The sequence below is a fragment of the Tachypleus tridentatus genome, chromosome 10 (assembly GCF_004210375.1).
Source record: "Tachypleus tridentatus isolate NWPU-2018 chromosome 10, ASM421037v1, whole genome shotgun sequence".
NCBI lineage: Eukaryota > Metazoa > Arthropoda > Merostomata > Xiphosura > Limulidae > Tachypleus > Tachypleus tridentatus.
The window spans coordinates 164,036,525-164,050,402 of NC_134834.1; the positions used below are offsets into that span (position 1 = coordinate 164,036,525).

Sequence of the window (13,878 nt, forward strand, 5' to 3'; positions counted from 1 at the left end):
AATAGTTTGATTCACTGAAGTCTATGCAGCCGACTGGCATCGACAAAACAAGAACATAAGTTTCATTTGTATATTTTTCATTATATAACAGCTCTACAAAAAACTTGACAAGTTACCAAGAGATCAAGACAGTACAGTACAAAAAAAATAAAAGTACATTTAAAAATCTTATACTGGGTTACATGATTTCAAATGTTTTGCATCTTGAACAAAACAATTACAACTTTCCATTAATATGTCTAAGAAATTACTAAAAGGTTGGTTTGGGAAATTTTCATCATTACTTTTTGCATTTCTCTAAAAATAACATACTCTTTTGCCAACGTCATTTCATCACCAGATATGTTTTTGCCATTGACATCCTGGATTATATTATTAGCCAACTCCTCATCAGTGTCTCCTTGAGAAGACATAAATATATCTGGAACACACCTTCCTGCCACTAAAAATAGCATATTCAAAAGAGTTAGAAAAATGTCAGTCAAGTGTATATGAGCATATGAAAACAAAAATCTTTCAGTGTACCAGATTCACAATCTATGTTTTTATATTCTAAATAATGTTATATGCTATTTTATCAAAATTAAACAGCTGTTTAATCAATATGCTTTTCTTCTTAAACTATATTATTGGCAGTCTAAAAAAACTGCAAAAACTTCTCTATAAAACAGATAAGTTTATTCACATAATATAGATTTTGATCATAATAATAAAAAAAATACAAGATGAAAGATATACCACGAAAACATTACACTTATAACAATGACATATTAAAACAGTTATAAAAAATACAATTTTTATGATTCTGGTTTACTGCAAATGTCTAACTATGATTTTAATACTCTAGATTTTATCCAGAAAGGAAAAAATTAACTCAGCTGTTAGGAAGGACTGCACCAAGGATCTCTTCTCTTTTGGACTTTGGATTATATTTTTGAATAAAATACAATACATTTTCTAAGTCTTTGATGTGCTTGGAGCATGCACTTAGTAAGAAATCAGTTTCATGGTTCTAATCATAACAAAAACATTCCTTTGGAGTTTCCACTCCATTTTCTAGTTTTTCCTCTGACTATGCAACTACTTGGGAAGTCTGACAGTCACTGACATTGAAACATCATTCTGTCATACACTTGTAGCAATTCTGGGCATTTCAAATTCTTCAAGTATTCAACAAATATATGCAGTCAGGAGAAGTGAGACACATCTTCACAAAAGCATAAGAAATTGATTACACTATGTAATACAAATTTTGTTCTTGGATAGTACATGTTATTTCTTAATTGCTTATGTTGTAAAAGTACACAAAATGGCCATTATTCCCTTCAAACTTTGCTTTTGTGACCTGGATTATGAAATTTAGAAATTTACCTATTTTCTATGTAAAAACTGGCAAATTTGCACATTTTCATTTGCATAAGATCTAAATAAAACAAAATATGAACCAAGATTTACATGTATTTATACTAAAATTATACAAAAATGTTTAGAAGTGAGGTTTTCAAGATTTGCAACTGTAATGTAAATCACTTTCACGTATCAGCCCCCAAATATAGTCTCCCATCATGTTTTTGTTATATGCTCCCAGATCACAAAACCAAAGTTTGAAGAGAAAAATAGGTCTTTTCCATTCACTTTAGGCACAAGTAATTGGGAAATAACACTTTCTGCCCAGGAACAAGAAAGAGTAAAAATTTCGTTACATAGTGTTATATAACAACAATTAAGAAGAGAAATATACGAGAAACATTACTGTTCGTGCTAACTGCAAATGAAGCTATCTAGGTCATCAGAAGGGTTATGGAAGTCTCATTAGAGAGACTGAGAAAGCTATGGTGAATGTTTACATTATCTTGCACAAAGTTGCCAAGAAAAGAAATAAGTTGGAACTTTGATGTAGTATACATTTCAAAAGTGTGTGTATGAATATAAGTAAGAAAGCTGCCACTTTACTAAGTTTTATCTTCAACCAATAACCAATAGTTTTGGTTCTTGCTTTGAGAACTGTGAAAAAATCAAGGAAAAACAACCAATTAAGTATCAGATCTACTTTTGGGTAGTTGTGTACCTTATTTGGAAAATTGTAAGAATACCAGAAAGAGTTTATATTAAATCTTGTGTCTGAAGCTTGAAGGTTGGTTATCATCAAATCATCAGAAGCTGCCACCCAATTATTGCAAGTTCAAAACTGAGTTGCCACCAAGTGGTAGTCAGGAGTTATTGTCAAATTGATGCAGCCACAGTTATCAGAGTCTCCAAGGCAGATGGAAGAATCATGTCTACCCTATTGACAAATTTGCCCAAAATTTCTTGCCTAAGCTCTCTGTAACTTATTGCCTTCTTCCCTAGCATCGAATAACATTGAAAATACAGTTGAGTTGATACGGTGTAATGATTTAGAATATTATTGAAAGCATATTTAAAGAGCATTTGTTAGTTAAACTGAAAGAATTTTGTTAGTCTATTCAAAGTTATTCTCCACATTTATTGTTATAGAGAGTATTCTGAAAAGTATATTAAGTGTTTTATTGTGTGAATGTTAGTCTCAGAGTCACATTCTTTACTTTAACTGCAAGCTTCCTCGAGTTAGTGCTTATGTGTTCCACTCACCACTGCATTTCTAAATTTAATATAAATAACTTGTGACTGATGGTAATAGCTAAAACTCTTAACGGCTAGCCTACCAGGCCTGCTCATCACACACTTTTGACATTTTACTGCCTTACAGTGGATCTTTTTTGCTTTAAAGGGGAGTGCTCTCACTGAGGATTAGTCACAGTTCTCCTGCTTTCTCATATGTACCTTTATATAAAGGAGTACTTGAAGGAATAGTTGAATTATGGAGTTTAAAATCCTGAAGTGTTTTTTGTTCATATATCAGTCATGCATATAAAGATACATACATAAATATGGTAATTTCATATTAATACAAAAACCTGGAATTTTAATGATTATATAAATGTGAACATTCACAACATACTCTATTAAAAAATCACAAGTAAATGCACAAACAATACAAATGAGTAATTAAAACTAAGTAGTCATTATATCATCAGTACAATATATTATTATACAAAATAAAAATGTAAATGAGCTGCACAACAGACTATTATTTTGTAAAAAACATCACATCTTACCTTTTATACTACAGGATTTATAAATGTATGAATACGTATCATTAGTCTCAAATGTTCTTTATTACTTCCCACATTTCAAACTGTTGTTTTAAGTGGACCTCTTGTTATGTGTCATATCTTTAACAACTATTGAAATCAAGGTATAAATTACAGTATTACAATAACAAAATATATTCTGCAATCAGAGAAATTTGCAAGAGTAACACCAAAAAGAGTGAGAAATGCTGTGTCCATCAGATGTAGTCTCTTCTTAAAGGACTTGTAGGTAAATAAAATTGACAAAAACTTGAATCTTAAAAGAGCAGTGATACTTCCACATTCAAGCTAACATTTGCTACCTGCAAACAGTTATATGAAAGAAGTTACTTTTAATAAAATATGTAGAAGACTGTAAATAAAAAGTTATAAAAATAATAATAACAAGGGTATTTGAAGTACCATATAAAACTCAGTCCTAAAGGTTGGTAATCTAATCTACCAAAAAGTCAAAAGACTATTACTTACAATATAACAGAAACTTAGATGAGTAAACTGAAGCAGAATTGATTTCTATAATTTCTATAAAGTAGTTTACAATCTGACCTCTACCATTACCATGCAGCGTTGCCAGTTCAGGCTAACAGTTGTTCAGAATGAATGCGTAATTTCAAATAATCATTTTTTTTATTGAACATTAGGTTCAATTACTCATCACTAAGACAATTTTTTTGTACACTTATCTATTTAAATATCAATGTATGGGAACATTTTGCTACATCGTTGCCTAAAGATGAAACATAAAGAGGGTCTCATAAAACACCATATCCTAAGTTACTTAAAATCACTTCAGAGCTTCTAGAGAGTTCTAACTAAAATATGAAATATTTCCTCAAGCTGTTGCATGAAGTAGCCTTCATCGGCCAGAGATTTAATTTTTACATTTTTACCACATGGAATTTCTGTGTCGAAAGTCATGATTAAATTCACAATATTACTGGTGGGATCAAGTATGACTGCCTGTACTTTTAGAGGCATTAAGATATGTTGCATTGTTTATTGGGTAACAACCACTCACAATTTAAGCTATCACACTGTGTCTGTACTCTGATACAGTTCATTTTTATACAACAGTAGATGACTTTACAAACTGACATAAAATAAGCTTAAGATAAGACAATGTCAAAGCATAAGCTTACTGCAGTCAAAACTTACAATGCATTAGCATATGTAATACAGACAATTTGGAAGTGCAGTAACTATGGCAAAACTTACGTGGTTTACTTTTCAAGTAGAAAGGTGCACAGTTTCCACTGAAAACCAATTCTCTAACAGTCTATTGGAAGAAAATTGAAGTTACATTAATTTTAGAAAGAAATATATATAATGACATCAACTAAATTTTTAAGGAGTTATCTTCGGATTTCAGAACTAAAATAACTATTAATTTCACTCATCAATAAATAACTTAAAATACAGCTGTAGTGACACATAATCAGATATTTTTTTTCCAAATTTTGACACAGTTAATGACATCTTTGTAAAGGTTAAATATCACAATGGTAGTCTCACAGATGTTTATAGGGCAGAGCAAGTCCATTTAATACAGTTTGGTACAAGTTGGAAGTTCTTTCTTTGTGTATGTTATTTGAAATAGGCATGGACACAGGTAGCCTAAAGATTGTGAGATACAACATTATGATATTACAGGAAAATGGGGTACAACACACTTCTTTCTCAGCACTTTGTCCTGCGCAGATAAGTATTCCTTCTTGAATCTGTGTACAATATGAGCATTCTGGGCAAACTCTTTCCAACCATAGTTTGAGTTCAAACAATTAGAAGCTTACCAGGTTGGTAACTGACACTTTTTGTGAATACAAATTTTGTTTATTTATATGTATTTTTGTTACCTGTGCTGTTTGTGTTTGAAATATTACTCTTCATAACATTTCTAAAAACTGATATGATGCATATCCAATCCTTAACCTCTTCCATAACCCTTACATAAATATTATGTGGCTCATATGCTTTATTATTCTATAAAATTACCTCAGAATTAATAGATCAACATTGTTTTCATGCAACTACTGTTCAAGTTGAAAAATTTTGCTTTAAAACCTCCTTATATAAAAACTAAAAAAAAGAAAAAATAGAAATTAACAATTCAACCATCTCATAATCATAAGATATCAGTCTTTCAGTGTGATTTTTCAGCCCTTAAACAACATGAATGTTGTAGGTAGCCTCATAAATTGATGATGGCCACCATTTAAGGGTTATAAGGCCCTACTCCAAGCATAACAGATTGCTTACTCTGAATGTATTTGAAGAAATTCTTACCACTTATTTTTATATTTTAACTCTTTTTTTTTCATCATTACAATAACTCTAAACTTCTTATATTTGTAAGATTTCCTTTAATTTTATCCTTTATAAAATTTGTGGGCCATGTTTTTACTTGAAACTATTCTTTTTTCTTTTCTGTAAGGAACATGCTTATTTTGAGCAGTTAAACATTTATTCTTAAAATGTTTCCACATTTGATCAATAATTTCCACTAATTCAGTTGCACAATTCCCCACACATAATTCTTATGTCTCATCTCTTCAATATTATTCTTTTTTTCTTAAATTTGTAACCCAAATCTCCATATTCCTTATTTATGTATGCAGAAAAAACATCAAAACTAAATGAATAATGACCAATTGTACCCTGATGTTCCTCAGCATCTAACCTATCAACTATTTTTTCAATAAAAGTTAACAATAAATCTGAAATAACACAATTCTTAGTATCTTCCCCACACGAGCACTATTCCCTAGTACATTCCTATTTGAAAAAAAACAAAACTGAATGGTTTTTTAAAAACTTATCTCTAGCATTTCTCAATCTCTTAATCAGAAATTAAAATCTCTCATAGTTATTACTTTATCCATGTAGAATTTCCCATTAATTTCATTCTTTTCTTCTGATGATCAGAAACAAATTCCAATTAAAAGTCTCTTCTCCTTCTACTCATTAACTCTTTCAACATGAGCTTGATCAATTTGGCTAACCTTGTGACCTCTATGTATTCATTAAAATAATTGATAGATTTAATACTTCTAACTTCCAATACAGTGTGTAATTTTCACAAAATTTAGCAGTCTTTCAGTTAACATTAAAAGTTTTTCACATCCAGAAAATCATATTTTTTTAGTGAAGTATTTTAATAAGCTAAAATAAAGATTTGTGCATAAATATATTAAGTATTTGATTGATTAAACTGTGTGAATTTGTGTTAAAATTAAAAATACTCTTCCCATCTCAAAAATTTGAAATTTCCTTTAAACATCTGAATGCATTTCAAATATTTTTTTCAGTAAACCTTTATATCTTATCTGTTATTTTCTCTACCTTAACTTAGAATGGAATTGGTCAATTTGACCAATTTGGTGACCATAAAAAAAATTAAAACAATTTTTTTTCTTCTAGAGTGACTTCGAATTGTAACACAAAACTATGTTTATTTATTTTAAGCAGCTTTGAGCTCGTAACAGTACAAATCTAATTATAATTAAATTTTATTGTTTTATCATCCTTTTGATTGCCCTTTCAATCATGTCTAGCCACTGAATTACATAACCCCCTTCTTGCTTACATGCTTGCCTTGTGAAGCATTTTTATGATGATTTATTTTACCTAATCTAATCTTATTTTTACATTTTACTTATATTTATAATAATAAGTAAAGAATAAACAAGAAAAACAAGAAATAAAGTTCTTAAAAATCTTTTTTTTTCCATCGATGTCAAGGATATTTAAGCCTACTTTTTATACTAATGATAGTAATGCATTAATAATTTTTGTTTAATTAATAATGCACCAAAAAACATAGACTAATAACATGCAAAAAAGTAGACAATTTCCCCTAACTCTCACAATTTTTCTGGCTTTCTAATTATGCGACAAGAGCTGCTACAAATTCATCTGAGCTAGTTATTAAACTTCGCATTGGAATACTGCTTGTATTCTTAGCAAAACTATTATCTGTTCATAACACAGCATTATGCAATACATCATTTGAAATACAAAAACCTTGACTTTCTATCTGTTATATGCAATATAATTAAAAGCAAGACAGAACTGACAACTTATCCTGAAAGACAGGTGGACATGGCACAAAGGGTCTGATTTTCCACTGAAGACTATAAAAATTATTGTTTATCTGAGCAATAATGATTATATAGTGAGCAATTTATTTTTATTTCTTATTCTTTCCATGAGTGGTGGAAAAAATAGAGAAGGCAAAATGCCTACAGAAAATATGTCACACATGTCATAATAGGGGAATTCAGGATTTTTAAAAATATTTTCTTGTAGAATTAAGAACTAAGAACTTATATTCTATTAAAATGTAGATTGGTCGCAAATTATTATGCTATACTAATTGGTATAGCATGAACAAAAAGTAGGTTAATAAAAGTTTGAATGTAACACACAAACTTTGTGATGCACAATAAAGACTACCAGGGACAAAAGAGTTAACAGAAATCTAAACAGAATCAACCTCACTGCCATTAACTTTGATATTTTCAACTTATTCCTAGCACCCTATTCTTACTAAATGACCTATATGTAATCCTGTATTTTAAAAGAAATTTTTTCATCACATATATCTAGATTTAGCCAGATTTCAATTATTTTTATTACATCAAAATCCTCTGTGCAAGCCAGTGCTGTAAAGTCACCAATTTTATTTATTACACTTCTAACATTACAATAGTAACAGTTTACCCAACCATTACAATCACTTTTGCACTTTGTTCCCACACTATATCCTCTCTTAACCCTATTTTTTCTTCATTATTCTGGCCATCTCCATTGTTTATAATCCTAGTTTATAGTTACTCTTACAGTTGAGTTAATAGCCCTTGCAAACAATTTAGTATTTCTACACAGTTTAAATATGGAAAATAACAGTACAAAATATTTAATACAGGATGCACTAATAAAACAAGACAAACAAGTGTTTTAAGTACCATACCTGTTTGTCCTTTTGAGAATCATCTATACATATCATTTCACTCTTGATGCTTATTTCATCTGTCGCTATCAATGAGGTAAATGTCCTGTTGGGACATTCACTGGTACACACCTAATACAGGGTATACAAACACAATTTCTTACAGTTTCAAGTGTCAATGTTGTTGTGTTTGAAATTTTCCTAATTTACTGATACTATATAAATCAAAGCTGTAAGTTCAAACCTCCGCATAAACCAAATTACTTTAATATCATATATAAATTTGTGATTATTGCTTGATTTTTATGGTAAGCACAAAGCTAGACAACAGACTATCTGTGCTCTGCCCACCAAAGATATTGAAACCCAGTTTATAATGAGTAAGTCTGCAGACATATCTCTATGCAACTGAGAAGCATTTGTGGTTAACAATACTGATTGAGTAAATAAACTAAAGGTTTTCTTGTAATTTTTCAGTTATTATTATCTATATATATATATGTAACATTATTATTTTGTAACATGAAAACATTTTTTTTAATTTTACTAAAAATGTACAGTTATAAACAACAAGAGTTGTGCTAATTTCAACCTATACATCAATCATGTATCAACATATCTACTACTTTTAATGAATATTTAAATCATGCAAATAAGGCAATATCAAAAAGTGTAACAAAAAAAAAAAAGAAGGCATAAATTGCAGTGTCAGAGTAATAAAATTCATCCTTAAAACAGAGGTATTTGGAAAACTAAGATCAACAAGTACAGCAACATGTTGATAGCATAGTTACAAAAATCTTATGTGGTTAGTATTAACATGAATTTGAATATTAAAATTAATAAAATAGTTGTAAACCACATCTGAGCCAACATTTGCTGCCTGCAAATGGTTATATGAAAAAATTGCTCTTGTGGTATATTTAAGTAAAACTTAGTTAGACTTACAGCAATAGAATAGTTATAATAGGTGATTTGGTCAAGATACCACTCATGAAGGAATGCTCTGAATAAGAAAGTCATGATATTCTATGAAGTAGCAAGACTGGGCACATAGTAAAGAGTGAAATGAACAATAATATACTATAATAGACTAAATAATAAAAAACTGTGTGCTTGCTTTTTAATACAAGATAAATTGCTGCTTTCAGTGCTCTTTCTTAACACTGGTTATTCTGTACTAGAGGACATTAGTTTGAAAGAAATGAAACATTTACCCAGTGTGATTAGTACTAGTCAGGAAATCAGTCAGTCTTATTCCAAAACAGATGATATAAGGTCAATGCAGTACTGAAGCAATGCCTCTCCCCTACCCCCTCATCTGAGCAAAATGGGTATTATCTACTTCAGAATAACAAAATGAAATCAATTTACTGTTTTTTCTCACACATGTATTACCTGGAAGCTGCATATATGCAGAATAAATTCACTAATAATGCAATACAACTACAAGAAGATAGAAAGTAATATGCATATAGATATATCATACTTTATTCTCTTCCATACTTCAGGCTTGTCTTCAAGCTAACAATTAATTTTAACATTCAAACTAACAGATTTTAAATTGGTTTGTTAGCTTTCCCTCTCCATAAAAACACATAACATGCATACATCACAACTGTTTAACAAAAAAAGTCATACTTTAACCAAAGAATATAATCTATAAACAACACAGAATTATGACTTGAAATACAACATAATACACAATGAAATCATAGTCAAAAGAAACTCTTTAACTCTTTATGATATATTAACATGATAATGAAACTGTGTTAAAGAATAAAATGCTATATAATATAATGCACATGAAAAAACCTTTACCATATACATACTCAATACAATCAATATCATTAACCAAAAAAATACATAATACAAAAGAAACTCTTTAACAAAGAAGCATACACACACTGCAAAACACTAACAATAAATTACAAGCAAAAACCCTTTAACATGATAAAAATTTATTGAATGTGCAATTCACATTAATGCAGCAAATTACGTAATGTATAAGAGACTCGTGAGTATAACTCATGAAGATTTTTTTCATTACCTTACCTAATCATATATAACCTAATAAACTTTTAATTTTCATATTTTTGTTACTTTTATAATAATAATAAATAAAAATACAAATGAACAAGAAATACAATATTCAGCTTCAAATATTTCATTAATCATACTGCTTCCTCTTTTTTCAAGCACTGGTTCCTGTCATCATGGAACATGATGGAGCAGGTGTTGAGAACACAGTATCTTGATGGACTTTGATGGCACTGGCCACTAGAATCTCCAAGATGGTTTTTCTGGGGCTTTGAAGTATAATGTCCCTGCTAGAAATGAGTAAGCATCTGTTTTCTTCATTTTGTCATTGTTAAAAACTTTTCAATAGGACACCTTAGGAGAAGATTTCAGTGTTAAAACATCCATTTGGATTCCTGCTTTACTAGATTCCAATAGCAATATCATGGTTTGCAGGTTCTACTGTTATCATTATTGGGGCATTCAACATGGCCTTTCTATTCATTGTCCAGCATGTTTGAAAGAGGCAGCCTACCCAAGGGAATCCTTAGAACTAGCCAAACAATATACACAGCACAATCCATTATAATAAATGCAATGGTGAGTATCACATCTAATATCTTCATTCACTGGTCCTACCATGTCAAACATCAATCCAGCACTTGTGTTTTGGGGTAGGCCTCCAATATGAGCTCCTTGGTGAAGAAAGAGCCCAGGGCATACTGATCATTATCACTAAAATTTTATCCTTTTGCAGTAACTAATGAATGAAGGATTTAACTCACAGTATGGAAAAACACCAATAGATAATTGAAAATAACATAGCCAAATTGCTCAAGAACCTGAACTTAAGAGAGAGTAAAAGTCTGGATTAAAAATGTAAGGACAGATAAATTTCAACTGGTCAAAAGGTCAGCTAGTTAAGTAAGATGAAGAAGAGTCATAAATGTCCAATTACAACCACTACTCTCCTCTACAAACTACCATTATCTTGGTCAAATGACATTTTTATGAGATTCATGCTATAATAGAAGAGATATTCCTGAAACCCATGAACGTCTTAATGCACAAGCCTTGTTAGGTCTATGCTTGGCAAATACTTTTTAGCTGTACTGCCCTCTGTTACCATTCCTGTAACAATAGACAACACGCTCTTTGAAAATTACACAAACATCCTCCAGCAAAGTTGGTCAAGAATGGGTTAAAAAGTGCAAAACTGGTTTATACCTATGAGCCATACTGAATTAGGTGATGCCAATCATTACTTTCAGCTGTTATAATTCACTAACATCTTTTCTTAAAGATCTTCTTCCAGTTACAAGTTGAGTATCAGCTTTGATGCTTTTTACACAATTTAGCCACATGGACCCTACTATCCACCTCCTCTTGTAATGAGCAAAGCCTCATCCACCAAGTCATCCTTGGCCAGTGGAGAATGATTATGTACATGTAATGAAATTCCTGATAAATATTCTGAGAATCTTCCACAAAGAATAGCTCATGCACTGTTTAGTTGCAATTACTGTGACTACCAAAAGTTTAATGCAGTTCATATGCACAACACAAACAAGAACTTCCTTGTAATTGAAACATATAAACACTAAGGTTGAACTTCAGTTAGTTATTACATCTCATAAATCTATGAATGACCAGTTACATCATGAAACGTTATATATTACTCCAATATATACAGAGGGTCAGCCATAACTATGTCTTCTTATAACAACCAAGACTGCTTTCTAGTAAGTACAGTTTCTGTTACATGCTTTTCATATTAATAATTAGAGTAATTTTGTTAAACTTTATTCAAGCATGAATTCTATTGAATATTTAAAGAATACACATATAAGAGAAGGTTAATACTGTAACTATGGTAATGTTGTAGTATTCTTAGATAATCTGATTTCTCAAGAAGTATAGGAGAGATTTGCTAGTAACAGAAAATTTACACAGGAAATTTGCTAAGTTACCTAAATCTGAAAGCTCAGCTGAGTTTTTATTATTTTATGTGAAAAATACAGATTGGACACATTTTTAAGGGCAATGAGAGCAAGCTTTGTTACAAACACAATAAAACACAAGTGTGCATATCTGAGTAAACAATTAAATGATTGCCTCTACTGGATCATTCACTAAATTTTAGGCTTTTCTTCCTCCTAACTAAATCTCTGCAGAACCATCATAAAGAAAGCTAAGTCTGAAATTTGCACAAAAATATTGGTTTCCTTTTCTTGTAATTACATCACTGTGTGAAATATTACTCTCTCTTAGCACTAATAGCCTTATCTCTTTTGATCAATGAAAGGCCATCTCTGCACTTTTATAAGCAGAGGAAATAAAATCTTGTATAAAAATGGGTAGAGACGAGGCAAAATTCAGTCAAACTAAAATTCTTGTAAGTCAGGATTAATATTCTTACTGGGATCACTACCACAACTGTCCTGGCTGAATAATAATCAGTTTTAATCCCAGTCATGTCAACTTGACATTCACTGTTGCTTGTTCTGCAGACTTCACCTCTATATCCAACACTTCCTAATCTGACTTACTCTGAATAGCTAGATAAGTAATTTCATCTACTTCCTCATTTACTTTTGGATTTGTAGTGGGATAAAACAATGGTTTTATTGTCATTTACTTTTTTTCCAAGTGTGGTCAAAGTATTTCATCATACAGGTATGGAATGCAGCTGACTTGCACATATTACATGCTTTTGGGTGTTACTCAACTAGTGTAGCTCATACCTGATGAGTAGAAAATATCTTGATAGCTTAGACAGGAAGGGTAAGAAAGCCTTTTCTATGCCATTAATCTTTTAATCATTGAACTTACTAAACTTTGAATTCAAGAGGTAATCATGTAACGTGTAGCATACAGTACCACACAATAGCTAGAAAGGAAGGATTGTAACAACTTTTGAGCTGAATTGTTTTTAGTACCTAACAACTGCCTCCAGAATCTGGCCCAGCCTAATCTCCACTTTTGTATATCTATTCTACCCCATCTATTATGGCATCTTTAGTGTTGAACTGTTGCCTTTCTTAGCTGTTGTTTATGTGTGTGCATCAACAACTGCACATCTAAACCATTCTACACATTTTTGTGAATACTGGAGAACACCCATTCTAGATGAAGAACTATACATAATTTCTACAGGGAGCAACACTTTTCAGCCATAATAAATGTCAATATGTTGTTCAGTTGAATGATATAATATCATGATAAAAGTGTTTGTCCCTGCTGGTTCAGTCAGGGTTAACAAACTTAACAGGCATATACTTGAAAGTCTGATAACCATTTCTTTAAACTATCAAACTGTAGGTGACAAGGCAAAGTGCGTGTCTTCTCCGCATCCAAAAATGTACTGTAGGTGTACTGAATGTCTTGACTCATAAGCAGCTATAAGAACCACTGTCAAATGTTAGCATAAATAGATGCAACACCTTGGATCCATCCAGTCTTTGCTGTTAGGTGTGTGTAAAATTTTCTCATTCTCTGAGGACCAAAAGCTAAAACACAAGCTGAAAGCCACTGCATATTCATCAAATAACAAAGTTAAAGCACATCTTCCTGTACTCATAACTAGTTATATAGGTGCCACAGGTCAGACATACCTATGCTACATTCTTCAGTTTCAACCAATCATACTTTACCTAGCTGCACAACAAGGACCACTTATATTACATCTAGCACTGTCAATTACTCTTTCTGAGCTCTGAAAATTATAACTGTGGCATC

The 13,878-nt window shown here is 31.0% G+C and overlaps 1 protein-coding gene across 3 annotated transcripts in view; it reads right to left on the minus strand.

Annotated features, from left to right (window-relative positions):
* LOC143230828 (choline transporter-like protein 2) overlaps positions 1-13,878 on the minus strand; it is a 69,940-nt gene that overhangs the window by 27,323 nt on the left and 28,739 nt on the right. For all 3 annotated transcript variants that reach the window (XM_076465042.1, XM_076465041.1, XM_076465043.1), the window contains exons 6-8: positions 8,143-8,253; positions 4,389-4,449; positions 313-442 (exon numbers count right to left, since the gene is read on the minus strand). In XM_076465042.1, the coding sequence (XP_076321157.1) occupies positions 313-442; positions 4,389-4,449; positions 8,143-8,253 (302 nt within the window). The remainder of the gene's footprint in view (positions 1-312; positions 443-4,388; positions 4,450-8,142; positions 8,254-13,878) is intronic.